Below are 25,264 nucleotides of genomic sequence, written 5' to 3'. Positions count from 1 at the left end.
TTCTTCAAGAACCAGGACCTGAGCACCCCAGGTCACACAAACCCGCAGTGGATGCCCCATGTTTGAGCCTCAGCTGAGCCACCCTGCCTGGGCACCTGACTATGTCCTGTTCTCTCCCAGGCCCACCCACACATCATCTATACACATCGAGCCCACCCACACATCATCTATACTTGCTGACTGCTGCCCCTGGATGCCACGGGAGTGCCGTCTCTCAGCCTCTTACCCTGGTCCCTCGCAAGGCCTGCTGGGTCACAGATGAGCCACCTCTGGAGCAACAGCTCCTGGGCACTGACCCCAGCCAGCCCAGCCTGGGCGGGCACACCTGCACCTGAACACATGGCTTCTTACACAGGTCAGGCAGGAAGCCCCAGAGATCAAGCCTCTGACCTGTGCTTCTATTCAGTGGAAGGCACCTATCCCTAGAGATACCATTTTCAAAGTAAAACCAAAAGCCGAGAAAATAGTCTGTGTTTAAAAAAAAAATTGACCAACCTGAAACCACAATTTGAGGTCAAAGTAAATCCCCTCGACCTTCCTTCCCTGAACGAGAGGCATACTGTTGCTCATGCTTGAGCCAGCCACTGCGGGGGGCTCACGTGTCCTCTGCAGGCAGGACCACCGGCTGCTTTCCTGCTCTGGCACCTCCCCTCCCCTCTGCCACACCGGGCTGTGCCTGGACAGCAGCAGCGTGTGCTGGTCCCCGCCGGACAGCTGGCCCGGGGGAGGGAATCGGAAGGCGGCACACCAAGGCCAAAAGCGACTGAGCACCCCGTGGACCCCAGGGCCCTCCTGAGGTGCAGGCCCGGGAGGGTCGCAGGCCAGGACCTTGGGGGCAGTGGTGGTGCCCCTGCCACCCTGTGTAGACTGCAACCAACGAGCCCCCCCTTCATGTGCTGCTTCTGTTTTCACCACAACATGTACAGTGACCTCCCACAGCTATTTACTGGGGTACGTTTGCCCAGACATCTGCATAAAGGCCTATTCAATAATTCAAAACAGCCAAGCAGGCGGCTCCTTAGCCCTGAGCCTGGGAACGCTTACCCACAGCAGCAGACCTCCCGGTGGCCTCTGTCCCCTACTGGCCATGGGACTCTGGCAAGCACGTCACTCTCCTACCTCCCTCTTTTCCTTGCTTGTAAAACGAAGGGGTTGGACTAATGTCCTTGTGGGTCTCTTCTAGTCTTAATAATAAATTAAAAATCAACTCAGTCTAGGAAACTGCTGAGACGATGGTGGCTTTTCTGGCCCCTGTGCTGACCGACAGGGCCCAGAGCCCAGCAGCCCTCTCTGGGCTCACCTGGTATGACACCCGTCCCGGGGAGAGGTTCAGAGTCACGGCCAAATGGCAGCGGGTGCCCAGACTCTGAGCCCCTGATGGCAGTGGGTGGTGGGTGTGAAGGGGCGTGTGGGACGGTACGCCCCTGTCGTCCTCCTTGCAGGCACACCTGTCTCTTCCCTGGTGCGGCCACCATGGTAGAGGAGAGGCCATGGAGTGGGCTGGGGGTCCTCTGGGGTGGGACCTTGGTTACTGAACTGCTTTGCCTTCTGTGGGGCCTTTCAGGCTGGCTGACTTCTCTGTGCCTCAGAAATCTGACTCTAAGACAGAGAAAAATGCTTTCCACTTATCAGAATGGGAGGGCTGACTGAGATGCAGACGATTCCCAGGTGGCAGGAGTGTGAGCCATAGGAGGGGTGCATCCAGGCACCTGCCAGACTGGCCACGTCCACATGCCTCTCTCAGGGTCCTAGGAGGCATGGTTGTTCCTCCTTTACAGATGAGGAACTAAGGCTCCCAGAAGGTAAGAGACCTGTACAAGGACACAGAGCAGGCCAGGGGCCAGGTGGGCCTCCCACCTGGTGGGGGAGGGGTTTTCACACCGAGTGACCTGCCAATCTGCACCTGCCCCTGGACCCCCCACCCCCCCCCACCCCGCCTTCCCCGCTGCTGGGTCTGTGCTGGGCAGCTGACAGTCGGGAGCCTCTCCTGGGGGCTGCTCTGCTTCTCTGGGCTTTTTGGGATCTGCAAGGAGGGGCCAGGCTGCCGGGATTCACGGCGGCACCACCGCGCAGCTCCAGCAGGTGGCACTGGCCCCCTTTCTTCAAGGCCTGTCCGTTTATTGCCAGGGACCCCGTGGGGCTAATTGACAGCCTAACTCTCAGCAGAGAGATTTTCTCACACCACACCGTCTTTATTAGCTCATTCCTCAGATGATTTTTATTAATTTAGTCCTGGAGAAATATTCGTTTTCTCCACCGCATGGCTGTCTGCGTGGTGGTGGGAAAAGGAGAGGGAGCGAGCCCAGATCCAGGGAGCAGGGAGGCCGGCAGGCAAGGCGGAAGCTGCCGGGTCTCTGCACGCACAGGATGCAGAGCTGGAGATGATGTGTGAAGCACTACCGGGGAGGGCAGAGGCATTGGGGTGTAGTTTATGTCTCGGGAATGATGACAAACACCAGGCGGCCTGGGCGGCACTCGCCGCTCATGAATCTCCCTTCAGGGATGAAGAGATCTATTCCCCATGCAGGGCGATTTATAACTGGGATGGGCCTGCAGAAGACCCCGTGAGCTCGGACGCGCTCGGGCTCACACACGCCGACGCAGCCCAGGCTGTGGCCGTGTCTGGGCTGGACGTGTGCCTGCCCGGTGTGAACAAGCCCAGCATGAGGGGAGGCAGTGGGGGGAGGAAGTCCCCATCCAAACCGTGGCGCTGCGTGGGCACCAAGCCAGTCGCCCCTCCCGTCAGGGCTCCATTTGAGGAAGGGAGCTAGGTCACTGTGCACGCGGCTGAGCGGGCTAGGCATCCCCACCGCACCACACACATCGGTTTCTCGCACTTTCATACCCAAACATGGAGAGCAGAACAAGCAGGTGGAAACAAGGGAGCAGGGGCCCGATCTCGCTCGAGAGAGAGACTAAAATGGGTTCCTGCTCAAGCTTGACAACTCCAGGAACGGCCAGAGCCACCGGGCCTGGAGATTCCGTCCCACTGTCCCTGCGGCACGGAGACAGGAACCAGCGACCCAGAGCTGAGTGCAACCAGAAGCCTTCACTGCGCATGAACAGACGGGCTTTGGCTTTCCCCTACGTACACTTGGACCCTGAGGCAGGGAGGCCTTCGAGGGCAGACCCTGGCGGACTGTGAACAGGACTCCCTCTGGGGGGGAGGCAAGAGGCCCCGGCAGAGCACAGGGGAGCCGCTAGGAAAGCTGCCATTTCATGAAAAGGCAGAGGGGCAAACCAGGGCAAACCAGCACTGCTGGGGCTCTGGCCCTCAAGTGCCAGGAAAATCCACTGCTCAGTCTCTCAAGCAGCGCGTGCTTACTGGTCACCCAGGGTGACTGCGGACGGGCATCAGTGAAGGGAGGAAGCGTCAATCCCCTGAAGACCGAGCGAGGCCTGAGATGGCCAGAATGCGTGCGTGTGCATATGTGGCCTTACAGCCTGGCCGCAGGCAGGAGGGCTGAGGCCACCATGGAGCACATTCTCCTTTCCCACCTCCTTCCTGGGCCCCATCCATGTTTCCCACCAGACACTCGGGGCCTTCCCACCTGTCTGTCCGGATGTAGGGCTGTGGAGTAAGCTGAACCAGGAATACTCACCACAGGGCACACCCAGCCCTGGCATCTTCAGGACCAGCAGGAGGGAGAGGAGGGGAGGAGCAGGAAGGGAAGTAACTGATGGGGGGCATCCTCTGGGGTGGGTGCCCCTCCTCAGTGCGGTCAGGCAACAGGAAGCCTGCAGCCTGGGGGGTGGCCTGTGTGCTCTGGGGAGCCCAAGGCCTAGAGCTGTGTTGATCTCAGGCCCCGAACTTCCGTCTGGAGTGCGCCCTCTCCCCCCACATGGCAGACCCTGCATGGAGCGCCAGTTTCCAGGGACCCTCCGTGAGCGGACCTGGCCTCCTGGTCAGGGCTGTGCAGGGAGCAGGGAGGAGGAGGAGGCTGGTCCCCATAGCGGGAAGCCTGCTGCAAGTGCGGCCGCATTTTCTCAGCTGTATTTCCTCCTCGGCTCGGTTAAGGGCTCCTTACCCTCTTGGGATGTCTTCATCGCACATTTTCACTTTCTAACGGCCACTTTGGGCAACTCACTCTCTGTGCTCACAGCCGCAGGGTAAGTCAGGCGGCCTGTCCTGGGCCCCGGGGGAGTCCTGCCTCTGCTCCTCTCAGGCCTTGAGAGCCCCTCCACCTTGGTCAGCGGGGAATTCCTCACAGCTGAGCACTGCTCTTGGGAGAGGCCCCCACCAGACAGTGAGCGGAGCCATGTGGCTCCGTCCTCCCTGCCCTCAGCCCTGCCCAGGATGCTTCAAAATCCCCTCCAGGACTCTGAATGCTGAACTGAGTCTTCTGAGGGATGGGAGCCGGCCCAAGATTTGAATAAGTACCTGGGGTTTAAGGTACTAGTGGAAAAAATTAATTGGCAAATCCATTATATTCAAGTAGCCAGAGATGCCTCAATTCAATTTAAAAAGGACTCTGATACCATTCAGTGACTCCTGCTGAACATCCTCCCATGAAGGGTTGTCTCCTCTGGGAGATGAAGGCTGTCAAATGCATTTTAAGTACTTATTCAATAAGCTGTCGGCACTTTCTGCCTACTCACCTCCTTAATTACCAAGTGGCTGGCTCACCAGGTCTGGCTCCCTCCTCAGGAGAAGAGCCACAAGGCTGGGTGGGCCCAGGCAGGGACCCCGGCTTCCCAGCAATGCTGGCTCCCCTTCAGCTCAAGGACCAGCCTGGGATTCCACGTGGCTTCTCTTCTCTTGCTCTTGGAATGTTGGGTTTGCGGGCAGGTTCACGGCCTAGGTGAATGGCTGTGGCACAAAGCTCTACCAAGAGGGCTTGGGCCCACCCTCCCATGGGAGACACGGCCTCTGCCCACTTGGGGTGCTTTGCTGTGGCCATCTGTCCTTTGCCATAACGTGCATGAGGCTCCATGGCCAAACCTGCAGATGGTCGCCTTGGGAAAACTTTATGCCCAGGCCAGGCTTGCACGGGCTTTACCCGCTGACTACAGACAGCGCTCGGGACAGATGGCCCAAGCCAGGCAGTCAGTGGGGGACAGCTTTATCGTGTACTCTGGGATGGAGAGAAGAAAAGATGATCCTGTGTGTGCTGGCCTGTCCAGCTGATGCGTGTCCCGCAACACAGGAAAACTCTTCTCCAGAGGACCTTGCCCTCATACACAGTTTGTGAGTCAAACCTGTCTGCCTCCCCTGCACCTAACAAGCCTATGAAGTCTCACCTACTAGCTCATAAAGAACCTCCAGGGCCATATTAGTATCATCCAAAGACAGAAAGTACTACCTCCGGAGGTAGTGAGCTCCCTGTCACTGGAGGAGTTCAAGCAAAGGCAGTGATCATGTGGTAGGGGTGTTAGATGGGTGGTGATCTGGGGACATGAGCATTGTCTCTGGAGACTGACAGATGTGGATCCTAATGCTGCCTCTGTTACTTAGTAGCTGCGGGACCTTGGGCAACTAATTTAGCTTCTCTGAGCCTCAGGGCCCTCATCTGTAAAAAGGGGTTGCAATTGTACCCCTCATGGCTGTTGTAGGGATTGACTAAGATAATACATGTAAAGCACTAAGCACAGTGTTGGGAAGTAATCAACAGGCATTCACCACTATCATCATCATCACTATTGTTAGCAGTTAATGTCTGTCTCAATCCTGGCTGGCCGGCCTGCCTGCCTTCCTTCCTTCCTTCCTCCCTCCCTCCCTCCCTCCCTCCCTCCCTTCCTTCTCTCCTTCTTCTACCCATTCTTCCTTCCTCCCTCCCACCCTCCTTCCTCCCTTCCTCCCTCCCTTCCTTCCACAAATAAACAAGTACCTGCACCCACTGAACATAAGGCAGGTGGTGAGGTGCCCCGGGGGATAAAGAGAGAAATCAGATATGATCCAGCCTTGGAGGAGCATGGGGCCTGGGTCGTGACAGGACACAGATATTCATAACTAAAACACAAGGCAAAAGGCGGTGGCTCCTTTCTCGACAGATAGAGTGCCAGGGAATTTCAGAGAAGGAGAAAAGTATTCTAGTTAGGGCAACCCAAGATGGATTTGTGAAAAGGGCTGCTGGAGACAGCACCTCAGGGGAAAGCCTTCCCTGGACATGTCCTGTGCCCAAGTCAAGGTCCTGAGGTGAGAAGGGGCAGGGCCAGGGTCCCTTTAGGTTAGGACAGAGGGTACTGGAGAATGGAGTGGGAGGTGGGAATGATGGCAAGGCCGGGCCATGAGGACTCAAAGACCAAACCCTGCCACTTCAGTCCCCTGGGACCCCAAGAGAGAAGGTGACTATTCAGGACATGAGCTCCAGCCAGAGCAGGACAGCGAAGACCAGCGGCCCGCAGGCTGGGTGGGTGGTGAGGGCAGTAGCATGGGCAATGGGGGCTCAGACGGCGGGAGGGTGGGAGCTCTGCGCTGACAGGGTGGGAGACTTGGGCCACTAACTGCTGAGTGACGGCAACCTTGCAAGCATGCCCCTAGGACTGCATTAAATGGCCATCTCAGGGGGACAGGGAGCCCCCAGGAAGGGTCATGGCAGTGGGAACAGACAGAGGGATGTAGACCATAAATGTTACAGGGTTGACCCGGCAGGTCTTGGCAGTGACTTGCATTTGGGAAGAGAGTTCCCCAGGGGGTGTGCGGGCAGGGGGCTGGCCTAGCGGTTACTGGGAACGTAGGAGGAGCCCCTAGGAAGGCTCAGCCTCAGCACTGCACTGGGCATGGGCTTCAGGCAAAGTTGGAGCAGCACTTCCATATGAAGCACCTGAGGACTCTGCTAACACCAGACCGTGAGTCGCTAAGTCTGGGTCAGGGTCGGGCCGGGGCCGGGCCAACACTGGCTGGGCTGACCTCTCTGCTTTGGCACACGTTCCATATATAACTTTTATTCCCCTTCCTCTACCTTTATTTTCCCTCTCTCGTGCTGTTCTCCTCCATTTATTTCTCTATGATCTGGTGGCATTTGTATATTTTGGTAAAACTGTCTTAAGTAAGTCCTGGAACAAGAAAGTGAATAAACGAGTGACAAAACATTATTTATAAAGTAAATTGTGCCTTATATATTGGTAAGCTTGATGGTTAGGGGCAACCTGCGGGGAATCCTTTTGTATTTTGAATAAACTTGTCACTGCCCGGTAGGCATCACTGTACAGTGACTTCTGGTAGAGCATTCCAGATGTCACAGTGGCATCTCACTTGTATTTGTGCCGCCTGCGGAGAAGCACAGACTGGGGCGTGGGGGGCCCATGTGTTAACCTGGCAGATGCCTCGCGGCAGTGGAACTGGACAGGCAGGGGCCTCGAGGAGGGCTGGCTAGCTGTGCCTACCATTCAGTTGGACGCCAGGACAGGGGCTCCTGCTTGAGGCCCGGTGACGAGACCCACCTCTGCAACAGCTGTTGGCAGGAAGGCCTCTGGGCAGGGGGAGATACAGAGGGGCTGGCCCAGCTCAGAGTTGGGGAGAACGCTCAGCCCCCTTGTTGGTGCCAGCAAGAGAGCAGAATAGAGTCCTGGCCCAGAGTCACGGGGCCACCACCAAAGAGCAGAGGGCAGGGCTGGCGGGACACCAGCCAGAAGCTGCGAGTTTGGAACCTCGAGGCTCAAGGTCAGGGCTGTGGCTATAATAGACACTTCATTGGGTCTGCATCGTTTATTCAGTCTTTCTGGTATTTGGGGGACAGAGAGAGGCTGTAAGGGAAGGAAGCATCAAGCTATCCAGTCAGGTTCTGGGGTGGAGAGTCAGTTCACCACCCCCCACCCCAACCGCCACGCACACACACACAAAATGGGCCTTTGGTGCCATAGGAACCTCAGACCCAGGTGGGGAGAGAAAGAAACTGCTTACTACACAGCAGATCTGTCTTTCTATCACCACACTGATGGCATCCTCCTGACAACTCCCACTGTCATCGCCATTTTCCAGATGGAAAAATAAAAGGCTCAAGGTCACCCACTAATAAAAGTTCCCAAATCCAGGTCTGCCTAGCCCCAGAGCCCTAAGTCCCCTCCCCCACCCCTCACTCTGCTGCACCACAGAAAAATGCCCAGGCGTACGGAACACAGGCATAACCACAACACCGTCTGTACGGGGCCTCCCAGTCTGCTGCAGACCTTTGTGGCATTGCTGCGGCCTGCTTCGGGGAGGTGCCAGAGGCAGGTGTGACATGGATGCTTATAAAGAACTGTAAGCACATGTCCATGCAGACCCATGCATGACACAGATGCAGAGAAACATGGGTTTGCGCACTCTCCGGTGTACTGACTGGGCTGACCTTGCAGAGTCAGCTTTATTCCTCTCCGGTCCCTGTTCTTCCCCAGACCTCTAGGAATCTGGGGCAGAAGTGGTCCCCAGCCTCTTGTCCAGTGCACATCTCATCCCATCTCACCTCCCCCGCAGACCAGGCTTTTGCTCATGAAGTTGAAGGGCAGGGCAGGCTCTGGAGCCCTCCTCCCTCCCCACTGCCAAGGCCTGACTCTCTGGGGTTGAGGGCGGGGGTGGGGGAGGAATCAAGTGCTGTTGATGCCCCTCCAGGTGACTCCCTGTCCCCAACATGGGGCAGTCAGATCTGGGGGGGGGGGGCAGTCCCCCAGTGCTGCTCCAGGCTGCACAGCCCGTGACTCATTGCTGAGGTCCTCTGCCCAACAGGCAGCCCCTCAGTGGCCGAGTCCACATGATATACCTATTGGAAAAGGCCTGTGCCAGAGCCACACTAGATATGGCCGTGCAGACCACACCATGGCCTGCCCACTCTTGCCCGGGCCTTCCTTTAGGTTCACCTCTTCCTGCCCCGACAGTCACAGGGGGCTGGTTTCTATGGGATGGTGACACCTCTCCTCTTCTTTACAGGAACCCAGCCTTTGTGAGGGACTCTCTTGGGGCACTCTGACCAGGCCCAGGACCCTCACTTGCCAATTCCCCTACCCGTCTTCTTTTAGAGGCAGTGGGTGTGTGGCTAGGGTGCTGGCTAGAGGTTGCAGAGACCTGAGGGAGGGCCCTGGCGCCTTGTGGCACCTATCTCTAGAATGAGGACACTTAACACTTCTTTGTCCACTGTTTAGGCTCTAGCCACTCATCTCTGGACAACAGGGAAGCCCCTTGGCACACCGTGTCACACACAGCCATACATGTGGAAAAGTAAAGACATATGGTGCACACTATACCAATGGTAGCAACAGAAAGGAGGACATTCCTCTCTGGGAGACCTGTCCTCATTGGTCCTGGATGGGTGCACCTTCAATGCCAAGGCACTGCCCTTGGACCTTGAATCCATTATGCAGTCGAAAGCTGTCCAATTCTTCCTCCGCTTTCCTGTAGCAATTGTGATCCGGCTGCTCCCAGGTTCGGCCCCACATATGTGTGTGCGTGTATGTGCACACACACATGTGTATACACGCGCATGCACACACACTCCTTATACACACATACCCCCCGCCACACGCACACGGGCACTGGCCTTCCAGTCTTCAGCATAAGTTCCAGAACACTCTGCAGGATAAGGGGCAGCCTCTCTGAGGCCTGCAGCTCCGTCGTGTGGGCCTGCACCAGGGTCAGGGTGCTAAACAAGAGAAGAGTCCTCCTTTTTTCTCATTAGTGGTCCCTGCCCTGCGCTCAAGCAGTGTTTTCTACCAAAGTGCACAGGCAACAAGAAAAACAGTGGGTATGGAGACCTCAAACTCAAAGGCAGAACAAAGAGCCAGTCCTGGGGAGGCAAGAGAGAAGACTCTGATGCCAGGTCTCACGTGACTTGCACCAGCCGTGGCAGCCTCGTTGCCAAACCAGGCCAGCAAACCATCCCGGAACAAAAAGGCCAAAGAGCCCACGAATCACCGAGCCGGAGAGCCCCAGGGAGGGGAGCTGGTGCTGCCCCAGTGCACAAGGCCCCACACACATGGCTGCCTCCACTTCACCTCTGTGGGCTCCTGGGGGGTGGGGCGGGGAGAGTGGGGAAGGGAGCACTCTGCAAGCCCTTAGTCAGGATCAGGCGTCTGCAGAAAAGCCACTTCTTAGCCGTTTCTGTTCAGAGACAAACCAGCTCACCTCCTCAATGACATTGCTGGACACGGAAGGGGCAGAGAGGAAGGCCTGGGACCCCAGGGCAGGGCACACGGCAGCCATCGAGGTGCAAGGAATGTGTGGGGGGTGCGGGCTGGCAGAGCAGCTGGGAGGAGTGACCTGAAATCCAGCTTTGGCACTGCTCCTGCGCAGGTCTCCAGCCCCTGGCCCACGTGTGCCCCTCAGCTGTGAAATGCAAGGCTGGACTGGATGCACGCAAGGGCCTGCGCTGCTCCAGCTGACAAGGACACCTTGGCCTCTGTGGTCCCTCCCTTAGCTCTGCTCCCCTTGGATGAAAGCCAGAGCCTCCTTCCCGGGTGCATCGCGGCAGAGGGGACCTGGCATGGCAAACTGTCCTAGGCCTCATGGGCTTGCTGCGTGGAAGCTGAACAAACACAGGCTGTCTCCTTCATGCAATCTGCCCTCAGAAACCTCTAGAAGGTGAGGATCGGAAGTATCTGTGGATGCTGCTGAGGGAACTAAGCGTAGAGCAGTGGGCAGTGAGGCCCAGGCTCCCCACCCAGCCCGAGGCTGAGATTGCATTGTTTAAATGAACCCACAAATTAATCCATAGTATTGATTGTGCTCATAGGACCCATGTTAGAACAGATCTGAAGGACAAAAACCATTTTTCCAAACGATCAGCTCCATGATCCACAATTCACACCACTTCACACCCAGGGATGATGAACTAGGATCTCAGGTATACCTGGTCTGACCCCTTTCTAACATACGCCTAAAGCCCCGGATAAGGGGCTCCCGACCGCTGGCGGGCCTGTGATCAGGCCGGCCACGGATGCCTGATGGCCTGCCTTTGGCATTCTCTCACGTGAAAGACATGAGGTGCCATCAGAAGAGGAAGGGGAAGAGGAGGTGAGGCCACAGCCCTAGGTGGCCCCCACCTGCTGCACGCAAATCTCATCCCTTCCCAAGTTTATCCCTCCACCTTATCTTAGGAATTTAAGCTTAGCACTGTCCTTCCCACTTTACTCAAAACAGTACAGCCAGCAGGTGTATGGCACCTCCTATGCATTAGGAAGTCTGTCAGTATGTTATTTATACGTTAGCTCCTTTAGTACCCATGTTAAGGGAACCCTTCAAAGTAGAAAGCCTGTCCCCGTTCCGGTGATGAGGAAACGGCCTGACAGTGTTCACACAGCTGGCGAGCGGCAAAAGCAGAACCCGAGCCCTTCACGCCGTGGTCCCCAACCACGATGGCCACACCTGGCAGTCAAGAATCACCTGCTTCCCAGGCGGAGACCCTGGCAGAAGGGGACATGAGCCCAGGCCCGGTCCACTGCCTCCTCCCACCTGGCCATGTCCCTACACGAAACTAAAAGGACGGGGCAATGAACCAGCTTAAAGTTGTGGTCTCCTTCAACCAAGCTGTGAATTCCTACATCCCTGGCCCTTGGCTTCCATCCCATTCAGCAAGCCCCTGGGAAAGTAAACACACATTTGTCACCCCGACAGCACAATAATGGGAGGAAACCAGGGCCTGCAGCAGGAGCGGACAGGGCACACCACAGCCCACAGAGCAGGGCCGCCAGGCAGGGTACAGTCACTTCCCTCCTGCGTTCCAGGCTCGACCTGCTGCCCTTTAAAGTCAAGGCTGTGGCAGGGACCCAAGTGTCTGGGATGTCTTTCTGGAAAAGTTTATCTGACTGTGGCTGGGCAACCAAATGAAAACGGGACAGTCGCCCCTCACCGCCCAACTGCCTGCCCCCGTTTATCTGGATGTAGCTCGGTTATTACCCATGATGAAAAGATGGGGGTGTGCGGGTTGGCAGTTTCAAGCCCTATTTGGTCAAGTACTGGAGAGACTGGGTCTCAGGGTGGATGGGTGGGTTGGGGTCTGGACAAGTTCTCCCCCAGGAAGGCTGGCATCCCTGCTCTCCGTGGCTCCCCTCGATCTCCGGCGTCTGGCCCACAGGTTACTGACAAAAGTGGCCCAGAAGTAGGTGGCTCTGCTCTGTGTGGCTTCTGCCTGCTGTTCAGGCGGCCGGGTGGCTCTCTGCTACGTGAAGAGGGGCCTCCCATCCCACACAAATGCAGATGCTCACATCTAGCCTGTCACTGTTTCCTCGCTCGACCCAGAGGTGCTGCTGTGGCCCCGAGGCCCTGACGAGCGCGGGGCTGTGGAAACTCATTGGAAACTCATGACACGGGCCAGAAGCCCAACCGGCCGGAAGGAGCGTCAGTGTGATCCTGCAACCGGGCTGGAGGACAGAGCCCGCACGCACCTGTTAAAGAGGTTATTGCGGCGAACCATCCGCAGAAAGCCAGTGGGGTCGGTAACCGAGTTGAGCTTGTTGTTCATCTCTTCAAACTGCTGGTCCGTGAGGTCTCCGGCTTCGCTCTCTGTCTCACTGCTGGCACAGGGCCTGCAAGGGAAATGGCGGGGTCAGCCAATCGGAGAAAGACGTGCTCAGCTGTGGAAGTCTGCTCGAGGGCCCGTGCCACTTCCCTGCCCCGCGAAGGCCTGGTACACAGGGCCTCCCTGAGGCGGCATCGCCCAGTGCCCCCTCGGTGTCCCTGTGGCCCTCTTCCCTCCTCCATCTAGGGCTTCTCGAGATGCACTGTGGCTGGTCGTTGCTGGCTGTCGCCCCAACTTGGCTGTGAGCTCTATCGACAGTAGGTGCTGTGCCTGAACCAGTGTCGCGCTCCCGGCATCCAACAGACACCCGAAAGCGCTCAAGAGCCAGAGCAGAGCCCGGGTGGGTGTGGCGGTGTGCAAACTCCCCAACCCACGTTCCGGTCTAGCCCATTCCAGAAATGGTAACTGAGAGCCTCACGTGCGCCAGGCACCATGCCGGGCCTACGGCACACGCGGCCTGAAAAGGCAATTTCCCCGCAAGGAGACGGATACACGTACAAGTGGCTATAATGCCAGGCAGAGCGGGCACTGTTTGAAATGGAGGCTTGAGAAGCGTTGCTGATTGGGGCCCATTTTGCAAGCTCACCATGAGGAGACTACAATTTTCAAATTAATAAATTCATATTTCCCCTATGACAGACTGCAATAGAACATCTACAATGGGTTTTAAATAAACAGAAATACCCAGGAGTGCCTCGATTCATCAGCACGATTAAAATGACAAAAGGCTTATGAACTGTACACACTGAGTACTTGTGGCCCAACGTGACCCAGAAAGTGGGCGAAGGAGCGAGTGCACCTGAGGCAGCGCTGCCCATCTGGGTCCCGTCCCCCTCACACCTCACAGGTGTTGCCACACCTCACAGGGCCTTGAGGCTGATACAGCAGCCCTGCCTGCCCGCCTTAGCATAAGAGTCACACTCAGACTTTGTGCTGCCCAGAGAATGACTCTGTTTGAGGTCTCCTGCTGACTAAGAACCAGGGTGGAAGAGAGGAGGGCGTCAGGGCCCTGGAGGAAGAAGACAGCCGCCAGGCACAAACCTCTCAGTGCTGCAGAAGTGGGGCCTAGAGAGGGATGGGCATCCCGGCACCCAGAGGGAACAGGCTCTGCACATCAACACGTGGGTTTAAGGTGAACTTGACCTGCTTAAAACAGGCTGGTGAACCTGTGACATCAGAATGTCATGACAGGAAGGGCAATGAGCCCCTCACTGGGTCGTTATGGAGCCACACAGTGTGAGAAGCTGCCCGAAGAGCCTGAATGCGCTGTGTGAATGTTAAGCCTGGTGTGATGGGCCAACTTGACTGGGTCCCTCCGGGATGACTCTGGGTGTATCTGTGGGGGTGTTTCTGGATGAGGTTGACATCTGAATCTGAAGACTGAGGAAAGCAAACTGCCCTGGCCACCGTGTGGGAGCCCCGTCCAATCCGCTGAGGGCCTGAACAGAACACAGAGGCTGAGTAAGAGAGAATTCCATCTCTCCCTGACTGTCTTCAAGCTGGACCATTAGTCTTCTCCTGCCTTCAGACCTGGACTCAGACTGGAACTTACTCCATTGGCTCTCCTGAGTCCCTAGCTTGCTGATGGCAGATCTTGGGACTTCTCAGCCTTCCTTACCATGTGAGCCAATTTCTTGAGTGTGTGTGTGTGTGTGTGTGTGTGTGTGTGTGTGTTGCCCTATTCGTTCTATTTCTCTGGAGAACCCACACTAACAGCCGGTAATTAGGCACCAGAGCCCCGATTCAGCCATGTTCCTTACAGAAGGTCGTGCAAAGGCCTGGTCCCTGGGAAAGGTTCCCAAGGACTGAAGCCCTAAAGGTGTCAAAAGTGGAGCAGTCTTCAAAGACAGCACAGAGGTATGCTTTGCGGGCCAGCTACTCGGCTTCACCCCAGAACCATGCCAACAGCTGGTACAGCCATTAGCCCGCTTTCCTTCCGGGTGCACACTATCTGGACAGCACTTCAAAGCCAGCACAGGGCCTGGCATGCAATGAGTATGCAACAAGAAACTGGTGAATGAATGAATGGCGAAAGCCAGAGAGCACTTTTTAATATGCAAAGTATTTTCCATTTTATTGTCTGTGACATGGCTCTTCTTGTCTCCAACTTACTTCTGAGGAGACTGAGTTCAGAGAAGCCAAGGAACTTGGCCAAGGAGCCCCAAGTGGTAGAGCCAGGCTTGAACCCAGGTCTTAGGTGTCGCCTTCCCCACTCATCCTCTCCCCTCTAAGGCTCCAGGCCTGTCACTGCCAGCTGGCGTTTGGCTAGGTGGGGGCAGGGGTGAATATGGGAAGCAAGAGAAAGCAGGAACCATCTGAGCACCTAAACAAATCACCCTGGCTTCCACCCTGCTGGAGAGCAGGGAGTGAGGTTTAATTCCTCTCTCCGCCCACGGGCAGCAGCTGAACAGGCGAGCAGCTGAAGGTTTGAAATGCTCCCTTGGGGGCCGAGGGCCCTTCACAGAGACCCTGGTAAATATCACTCAACAAGCTCCTCTGTCCAGGGACACATTCATCATCTGAATGCGACTGCCTGCTTGGAGCTGAGAAATCTGCTTGTCATTCAGTGCTTTGCAAAAGGGAGAAGAATTGGCCGGAACCAGTATCAGCCTCCATTATCTTGCAGTTCCACTCTTGCTGTCAGCCGCAGACAGAGCCCTCAGAATCTCATGCTTAATGGGGTTGTTTCCTATTTTCTGACCCTTCAGAGTATTAACACCGAAGGGAAAAACAAACAGGCGATGTCACAGACAAAGGAATCTTCCATTTACAAAACAAGCCTCGTCTCTACAGCAGGGATCCCAAGAGTGCCTTCGTGTCACGGTCGCCACCGCCACCCCCCATCTCTCTGAGAGACCTTCTAGAGATGGCACGTCACCTAGTCTGATTCCATTCACTCTGACTCCACAGATTACTGGGCAGAACCCATGTGCAAGGACTGCAGAGGCTAAACAGAGGAGGGTCACACCATACCTGTCTTCAAGGCACTTATAAGCTCCTATGACTAGTGGCTACCGGCTAAGGTGGATTATGAAGGAGCACATGGAGGGTACCAGCCTACGACCAAGACCGGGAGGGCATAAAAGAATCTGCTGCAGCTGAGAGGCATCTTGAAGAATACAACTTTGATAGGTAAAGACTTGGGGGGAGTGCTTCCTGGCACAGAAAGTGGGATGAGCAAAGGTGTGGAGACAAGGTAGTGTGGGGGCTCTTTGGGGCCAAGGAGATAGTCCTGCTGAGCTGGAGCAGAGGGTACGAGTGGGAGAGGAGGAGGAATAAATGGTGGAGGGCTTGGAACTTGGAAGGCAGTTGAGAACTGTCAGCCCAGGCCTCTGAACATGGGGTGATGGGCTCAGGGCTGCTTTTTTGGGAGACAGTCAACAGGCCCAGAGAGGAGAATGTGGGATAGTTGGGTGGCTATTACCAGCACCCACTCAGAAGCAGCCCTGAAGGCCCAGGGTTAAGCTCACTGAAGCCTGATCAGCCCCGGGAACCCACCAGAAGCCCCATTCTTGGGAGCTACTGTGCTAATACATTAAGGTGCCTGGGCTTCAACAAGCCAGGTGAAGCGAGTTTTCCATAGAGCTCTGGGCTCTGAAATCTTGATAGGAGCTCCTTCCTCTGCTCTAAGCCTCTGTTCCCTATAGAAACAGACTGTCTGGGCTGGCTCCCCCGACTTTTGTTTCTCTATATTGTCACCAACATGGTTCTGGCTTGTCCTGTGGTTGGGCCAGCCCCGTTAGTCCAGACATATGAACTAGGGTGGCAAGGTTAAACTGACAGGAGAAATGTTACTAGAAAGAGAACTTATTTGCCTGGGCAACTCACGGAAGAGACAAGTAGCAGTTAAAATATGGCAGATGGGCAACTGGTGGCAAATGGAGAAACTGAAAGTAGAAGTTGGTCTTAGGGGGAAGAGGAGTGGGTTCAGTTTGGACATGCTGAACATGCAGACAAGAAGGGTAGTTGGTGACGCCAAGTATACAGATGTTGACTCAGTTATTTAGACACTTCCTTCCAGAATGCCTGTAGGCTATGGAAATCCAGGTCTGGTGCTCAGGGGAGAGGTCAGGATCAACTCTCTGATGCCTCATTCATTTGTTCACTCAACAAATGTTACTAAGTATTTTTTATAAATATCCTGCTATACTGGGTTCTGGCTCCAGGTAAAACAGAGTAAGCACATTCCACCCCATCCTTCCTGCTGGATACAACTCTAAACCATGGATAGACTGCATGAAACAGCTATCTGAGGAATGTGAAAAGTAAATAATATCAGGCAGATTGGGGAAGACCAGAAACTAAAGTGCCACCAAATCAATAGTGAGCTTCACATTGTTCTGTCTCTGGAATCCCTCAGCCAGGTCTCCATGCAGCCCAAAACACAGAAGTGGGCATCAGTGGGAACAGACAAAGCTCTGGGAGGAGCCCTATATTTCTTACTCAGAGAGAACAGAAAAAAGCCACCCCTTTTTCTTATTCTCTCATCTCTGTTCTCATGTTCTAGGCCACAAACGTTCCTGAGTTAGTAGTGGCAGTGAGAGCAGCAGCGAGGGTGGGAAGGAGTCCAACTCTAAGGGAAAGGAAAACTTTGGGTGTAACCAGAGGAAATGTGGCCCCATAAGGGCAGGGTAACCCCTCTGCTTTTTCTCTTCCTTTCCCCCCCTGACCCTTGGTCCATGATGCGAAAGGCCCTGCAGGAAAGGTGTAGCGAAGGGGTGGGGTGACAGTGTAAATAAAGCTCCAGCTTTTTGATGAGTGGGCCAAAAAGAAGAGCCCTGGGGAATTGAAAACCACTGGTGACAACACAGGGAGGAATTGAGGAAAGGGAACACATATAGTTGTTTATGAATTCCTGGATTCACCCCAAGTTGCACATGTATAGATCTGACCCTAAAGATTATGAGAACCTAAACACAAGATGGGCTGCTGCCCAGTTCCTGAAGAGGCCACTGAACAGTGCACCTGTGGGGCAGACTTGAGGAGCATGGTAAAAACTTTGAAAATGGAATTTACAATGAAAGCTGGTCAGAGCTTATGACCTGAATCCCAACTGCTTACCTAAACAAAAACACCAATATCCTCCATAGGAGTCAAACAAGACCCAGAGTTTAACATAATTCAAAATGTCCAGGATATAATCCCAAATTACTCAGCATCTGGATAACTAGGAAAATCTCAACTTGCAGGGGGAAAAGCAATCACCAGATGCTTTTTGGAATTGTGCTAGGATAACACAAATGTTGGAACTGTTTGCCAAAGACCTTAAAGCAACTATTTAAAAGTGCTACACATAAGGGAAAGACTCTTGCAAAGACGGCAAGAAAGAAGATCTCAACAAAGCACATGAGCTATTAGGAAGGAGCAAATGAAGGGCACCTGGCTGGCTCAGTTGGTAGAACACACGACTCTTGATCTCAGGGCTGTGAGTTCAGGCCCCATGTTGGGCATGGCGCCTACTTAAAAATAATAATTTTTTTTTTTTTAAAAAGAAGGAGCAAATGAAAAATTTGGAACTAAAAACAAATAACTGAAATGAAATCTCACAGTAGGGGCTCAATAGAAGAATGGAGATAAGAGAAGAAAATCGATGGACCTAAAGACAGAAAAGCAACAGAGATGATCCAATCTGATCAACAGAAAAAACAGAGAGTTGTGTTTGTTTTGTTTTGTTTTCTGTAAAATGGACAAACCCAAGGGACCTGTGGTTCTATACCAAAAGACCTAACGTTTATGTATTCAGAGCCCACGAATGAGAGGAGAAAGAGTGTAGAGCAGAAAAACATGGAGGGAATAATGAATGAAAATTTCCCAAATTTGGTGTCAGACATAAATCTACAGATCAAGAAGCTGAGTGAACCTCAAACAGAATAAACTGAGGGAAATGCATGACCAGATGCATCATATTAAATGGCAGACAACTAAAGACAAAGAAAAAAAATCTTGAAAGCAACCAGAGATAAAATATGCATTATGCATAGGGAAAATAATAATTCAAACAACTGAGGATTTCTCATCAGAGACCGTGGATACCAGAAGGAAATGGAAATTTATTTTTTAAATGTTGAAAAAAAAAAAAAAAGAATGACCAACCTAGAATTCCATGTCCAGTGAAAATATCCTTCATAAACGATAGTGAAATAAAAACATTCTCAGATGAAGGAAAACTGGTACCCGGAGGTTACAGACATACTCTCTTGTTCATGTCTATGCAATCTATCCCCTCCCTGAGGGTGGGTAGGACCTATGACTTTCCTCTAACCAACAGAATATGGCACAGTGATAGGTGTCACTTCTGTGATTATGTTATATAAGACTCTAACTTCTACTGCCTCTTGGTTTGTACACGGCTGAGGTAAGCAGCCATGTTGGGGAGGACTACATGGCAAGTAATCCAGCACAGTGTTTGGCCAACAGCCAGGAAGGAGCTGAGACTCTCAGTCCAACAGGCTAAAAATAAATAAATGCTGCCAATAATCAGGTAAGCTTGGAAATGGATTCTTCTCCAGTCAAGCATTTAGACAAAACCTCAACTGTAACTAATACTTTGATTACAGCCTCAAGACAGACTCTGAAACAGAGGACCAAACTAAGCCATGCCAGGGTCCTGACCCATAGAAATGGTGGGATAATACATTTTTATTGTTTAAGCCACTAAATTTTTGGAAATTTGTTATTCAGCAATATATAACTAATACAAAAAGTAAGAGAATTCATTAATAGCTGACCTACACTAAAATAATTGTTAAAGAAACTTATTCAGACAGAAGGGAAATGATACCAGAAGGAAACAAGGAACATCAGGGAAGAAGGGAGAGTAACAAATATTAAATGTCTGAGTAAATATAATAGACTATTCTTCTCCTAACACTGTTCGATGGAATCTTAATGTATGTAGATGTAGTATACAAGATAAATGCAAGATGAGGGTGGAGGGAAAGGTCACTCCATGGTGGTAAGATTTCTACATTTCACTTGAATTAATAAAATATCAATAGTATAGAGCTTGCAGACTGTGAAAAGTATGTATATTATAATCTCTGGAGCAACCATTAAAGAGCTATAAAAAGAGATCTAGCCAAAGATATAAGAGATACATTACAATAGGTTTTTAAAAAAAAGTTCAAGTAACCCAAAAGAAGGAAGAGAAAACAGAGTAATGTAAATTGAAAAACAAAACAAATATTAATATGACATACATAAATCAACAGGTATCAATAATTATATTAAATATAAATGGTCTAAACATGACATCAACAGAATGGAATTAAAAAACATGACCCAATTAAATGCTTCTACAAGAAATTCACTTTGAATAAAATGATATAGGTAAGTTAAAAGTAAAAAGATATAAAAAGATATACCATGCAAGCACTATTCAATACAAAGCTGGGGTGCCTGGGTGGCTCTGTCAGTTAAGCATCCAACTTCAGCTCAGATCATAATCTCACAGTTTGTGGGTTTGAGCTCCAAGTTGGGCTCTGTGCTGACAGCTCAGAGCCTGGAGCCTGCTTCAGATTTGTGTCTCCCTCTCTCTCTGCCCCTCCCCTGCTCACACTCCTTCTCTGTCTCCCAAAAATTACTAAATGTTAAAAAAATTAAAAAACAACAAAGCTGGAATGGTTATGTGTACGAAGATCAAATTAGACTTCAGAGCAAAGAAAACTACCAGGAATAGAGAGGAATATTACACAATGACAAAAGATCCAACTCACCAAGAACATAAAATTATTCTAAGTGTGTATTTACCTATCAACAGTTTCAAAATAAATGATGCAAAAACTGACAGAACTGAAAGAAGTGGCTGAATTGGCAGAGGCTTCCACATACTTTTCTCACTAGCTGACAGAATTGGTAAACAGAAAATCAACAAAATTATAGAAGAATTGAACAACATCACCAACTGACTGAATAAAACTGACATTTAGAGAACACTACACCCAATAACAGCAGAATATAAATTCTTGTCAAATGCATACAGAACATTCCCCAAGATAGGCCATACCCTGGGTGGTAAAACAAACCTTAACAAATTTAAAATAATTGCAAATTTGCAAAACATGTCTTCTGCCCACCATGGAATTAGATTTGAAAGTGAGAAAAGAAAGATAACAGGGAGATCTCCAAACACTTGGAAACTAAGCAACACTTCTAAATAACTGTCAAAGAAGACTTAAGGGAAATTAAAAAATATTTTTAGCTGAAAAAAACTGAAAATACAACATAAAATCTGTGGGCTATATATAAAGCCTTAGAGTTACCTTTATAGCATTAAGTGTTTATATTAGAAAAAAAGATCTGGGGGGCGCCTGGGTGGCGCAGTCGGTTAAGCGTCCGACTTCAGCCAGGTCACGATCTCGCGGTCCGTGAGTTCGAGCCCCGCGTCAGGCTCTGGGCTGATGGCTCGGAGCCTGGAGCCTGTTTCCGATTCTGTGTCTCCCTCTCTCTCTGCCCCTCCCCCATTCATGCTCTGTCTCTCTCTGTCCCAAAAATAAATAAACGTTGAAAAAAAATTTAAAAAAAAAAAAAAAAGAAAAAAAGATCTGGGGGTGCTTGGCTAGCTCAGTTGGTATAGCATGTGACTCTTGATCTCAGGGTCATGAGTTCAAGCCCCACATTGGACATGGAGCCCACTTAAAATTAAAAATAAAAATGTAAAACAAAAAAAGAAAAAAGATCTGATATTAATCATCTAAACTTGAGCTTTCAGAAACTAGGGGGAAAAAAAGCAAAACAAACCAAAACAAGAGGGAAAAAAATAATAGAGCAGAAATCAATGAAACTGAAAAGAGGAAAACAAACCTTAAAAATTTTTTTGTTAATGTTTTATTTATTTTTGAGAAAGAGACAGAAACAGAGTGCGAGTGGGAGAAGAGCAAAGAGAGAGGGAGACAAAGAATCCAACACAGAGCTCAAACTCACAAACTGCAAGATCATGACCTGACCTGAAGTTGGACACTCAACTGACTGAGCCACCCAGGCGCCCCTAAAACAAATCTTTAAAAAAAAAATCAATGAAACAAAAAGTTGGTTCTCTTTAAAAGAAATCAATAAAATTGATAAGCCTCTGTCCAGATAGACCAAGTATATAAGAGGGAATGCAAAAATTATCAATATCAGAGATGAAAGAGGAAACCTAACTAGTGAGCTCAAGGAAATTAAAAGGATAATAAGAGAATACTACAAACAACTCTACACATATGAATTCAACAACTTAGATGAAATGGACTAATTACTCAAAAACCACAAACCACTAAAACTCATCCAAAATAAAACAGATAACCTGAATAGTCCTACAACTACCAAAGAATTATATTCATAGTTGAAAACTATCCAAAATGACATCCAGGTCCAGATGGTTTCAATGGTAAATTCTATCAAACATTTAAAGAAGAAATAATACTAACTCTACACAATCACTTCTGGCAACTAGAGGAAAGAACATTTTCCAGCTCATTTTATGCAGCCTGTATTACCCTGATACCAAAAGTGGACAAAGATAACATGAGGAAAAAAAACTCTACAAACCAATATTCCATAGATCAAGTGAAAACAGACATAAAAACAATCAACAAAGCATCATCAAATAGAATTCAGCAACATATCCAAAGAATTATACACTACAGTCAGAGGGGAGTAGGGCTAATCCTGGAACGTAAGGTTTATTCAATATTTGAAAAATCAGTCAATATAATCCACCATATTAACAGACTAAAGAAAAAGATACATGTTTATGTCAATTGATACAGAAAAGCATATGACAAAATCTGACACCAACTTATGATAAAAATTTGCAAATGAGCAATATAAAAGAACATGTCATCAACCTGATAAAGAGCAACTACAACAAGCCTGCAGCTAATATCACACTTACCTTGGGGACAAGGTAAGTATGTCAGTTCACACCATTCATATTCAGCACAGAGCTGGAAGTCCTTATCAGTGCAAAAAGGCAAGAGAAAGAAACAAAAGTCCTATGGATTGGAAAGGAAGAAAAGAAAGTATCTATTCAAAGAAGACATGATTGTCTATGTAGAAAATGCTAAGGAATATACAAAAAGACTACTAAAGCCATTGAGTTTCATGAAGATATAAAAGCAATGTACAAGGGGTGCCTGGGTGGCTCAGTTGGTTAAGCATCCAACTTTGGCTCAGGTCATGATCTCATAGTTCATGGGTTCGAGCCCCACACCAGGCTCTATGCTGACAGTGCAGAGCCTGCTTGGGATTCTCTGTCTGTCTGTCTGTCTCTCTCTCTCTCTGCCCTTCCCTGGCTTGTGCTCTCTCTCTCTCTCTCTCTCTCTCTCTCTCTCTCTCTCAAGAATAAACAAATAAATGTTAAAAAAAAAAAACAATGCACAAAAAGTCAGTATTTCTACATACTAGCAACAAACAATTCCAAACTGAAATTTTAAAAATGATCTCATTTATAATAGCTCCCAAAATTAAATACGTAGGTATAAATCTAACAAAATATATACAAGAGGGGCACCTGGGTGGCTCAGTCAGTTAAACATTCAACTCTTGGTTTCGGCTCAGGTCATGATCTCATGGTTCATGAGATCGAGCTCCAGATCAGGCTCCGTGCTGTCAGCATGGAGCCCATTTGGGATTCTCTCTCTCCCTCTCCCTATGCCCCTCCCCTGCTTGTGCTCTGTCTCTCTCTCTCTCAAAATAAATAAGTAAACATTAAAAAAATTTAAAAATATATACATAAGATTTGTAGGCTGAAAACTACAAAATGCTGATGAAGGAAATCAAAGATCCAAATAAGCAGAGAGGCATATCATGTTCATGGGTTTTAATTCAATATAATAAAGACAGCAATTTTCCCCAAACTGATCTACAAGTTTAACAAAATTCCAGTCAAAATCTCAAGACATTTTTGTAGCTACAGAGAAGCTGATTCTAAAATTTATATAAAAAGACAAATGAGCTAAAGCAGGTAAAACAATTCTGAAGGAGGGGCACCTGGGTGGCTCAGTTGGTTAAGCGTCTCGATTTTGGCTCAGGTCATGAACTTGTGGTCATGAGATCAAGCGCCCACATTGGGCTCTGTGCTGAGCATGGAGCCTGCTTGAGATTCTCCTTCTCCCTCTCCCTCTCTCCCTACCCCTCCGCTACTTGTGCTCTCTCTTAAAAAAATAATTTTTTCAAGAAGTATAACTTAGCTGGAAGAATGACAGATTTTAAGACTTACTATAAAGTTACAGTCACAAAGAGAGTGTGGTATTAGTAAAAGTATGGACATGTAGATCAATGGAACAGAACAGAGCCCCAAAATAGACATCTGAATACAGCCAATTAACTTTTGACAAAATGCAGAGACAATTTAGTAGAGGAAGCAGAGTCTCCAATAAATGGCTTGGGGACAACTGGTATCCACATACCAAAAAAAAAAAAAAAAAAAGAGAGAGAGAGAGAGCCCTGTAAAATGAACCTCAGACTAAACTTTACACCTTACACAAAAAGTAATTCAAAATGAATCACAAATCTAAATATAAAAATGTAAAACTCTAGAACTTTTAGAAGAAAATATAGGAGAAAACTTTGTGACCTAAGGTTAATGACAGACTTCTTCAACATTTTACAAGAACATGATGCATAAGGAAATAATTGATAGAACTGATGTCATAAAAATTAAACTTATGCTCTGTGAAAGACACTGTCGAGAGAAGATGACAAGCTACAGACCAAAAGAAAATATTTGCAAACCACATATCTGTCAAAGGACATGTATCCCGAATACATAAAGACCTTTCAAACTCAACAAGATGAAAACATACAACTCAATTTTGAAAAGTGGGCAAAAGATTTGAATGATCACTTCACCAAAGAGAATATAAGAATGGCACAATGTAAGAAATAAGCACATGAAGAGGTGTTCGGTATCTTGGCCATAAGAGAAATGCAAATTTAAACCACGACAAGATACTGACAATGCTGACAATATCAGGTGCTGACAAGATGGAGGAACTGGAACGCTCATCTACTGCAAGTGGGGGAAGCAGAAGGGTATAGTCATTCTGGAACGTGCTCTGAAGTTTCTTACACAGTGAACGATATATTTACTATATGACCCAGAGATTCTACTCCTGAGAAAATGAACTTATTTACCCTGCAAACCCTCAGGTAGTAATCAGTGAATGTTTCAAGCAGTTCTAGTCGTAATTGCCCCAAACCAGAACCAACCCAAAGGTTCTTCTATGAGTGTAAGCAAACAAGTATATCCATACAATGGAATACTCAGTAATAAAGAGGAATGAGCTGCTGATACAGTCAACAATACAGAAGACTCAAAAATTTTAGGTTGAGTGAAAGAAGCCTGTGTTGAAAGGTTATGTAAATAGTATGATTCTATTTATAGGACATTCTCCAAAGGAAAAGACCATAGTGACAAAGAACTGATCAGTGGTTGCCGGGGATTAGGGGTAGAGGGAGTTATACAGTAGAGCTATAAAAGATATAGTTATTTGGGGCACCTGGGCGGTTCAGTTGGTTGAGTGTCCGACTTTGGCTCAGGTCATGATCTTGCAGTTCATGGGTTCAAGCCCTACATCAGGCTCTCTTCTGTCTGTACAGAGCACTCTCTCTGCACCTCCCCGCTCGGACTGTCTCTCTCTCTCTCTCTCTCTCTCTCTCTCTCAAAAATAAATAAATATTAAAGAAAAAGATAATAGTTATTTAGGATGATGGAAGTGTTCTGTATCCTGATTGTGGTGGCAGTCACACAAACCTACATATGGATTAAAATTCATGGAACCGTACACCAAAAGAGTAACTTTTACTGTGTGCCAGTTACCCATTTATTGCCTCTGTGCTCCAAATTCATCCCT

General features: G+C 49.8%; 1 protein-coding gene across 2 annotated transcripts in view; it reads right to left on the bottom strand.

The window, feature by feature from the left end:
• The window catches only part of TTC28 (tetratricopeptide repeat domain 28), a 429,855-nt gene that overhangs the window by 31,574 nt on the left and 373,017 nt on the right, over window positions 1-25,264 (bottom strand). For both annotated transcript variants that reach the window (XM_047088065.1, XM_047088066.1), the window contains exon 12: window positions 12,295-12,435. In XM_047088065.1, coding sequence (XP_046944021.1) covers window positions 12,295-12,435 — 141 coding nt within the window. The remainder of the gene's footprint in view (window positions 1-12,294; window positions 12,436-25,264) is intronic.

This window comes from Lynx rufus, unplaced genomic scaffold, assembly GCF_022079265.1.
Source record: "Lynx rufus isolate CCGP_SWC_20201006 ecotype Redwood Valley unplaced genomic scaffold, mLynRuf1.p SCAF_24, whole genome shotgun sequence".
Classification (NCBI taxonomy): domain Eukaryota; kingdom Metazoa; phylum Chordata; class Mammalia; order Carnivora; family Felidae; genus Lynx; species Lynx rufus.
This window is presented reverse-complemented; position numbering and strand designations above follow the sequence as displayed.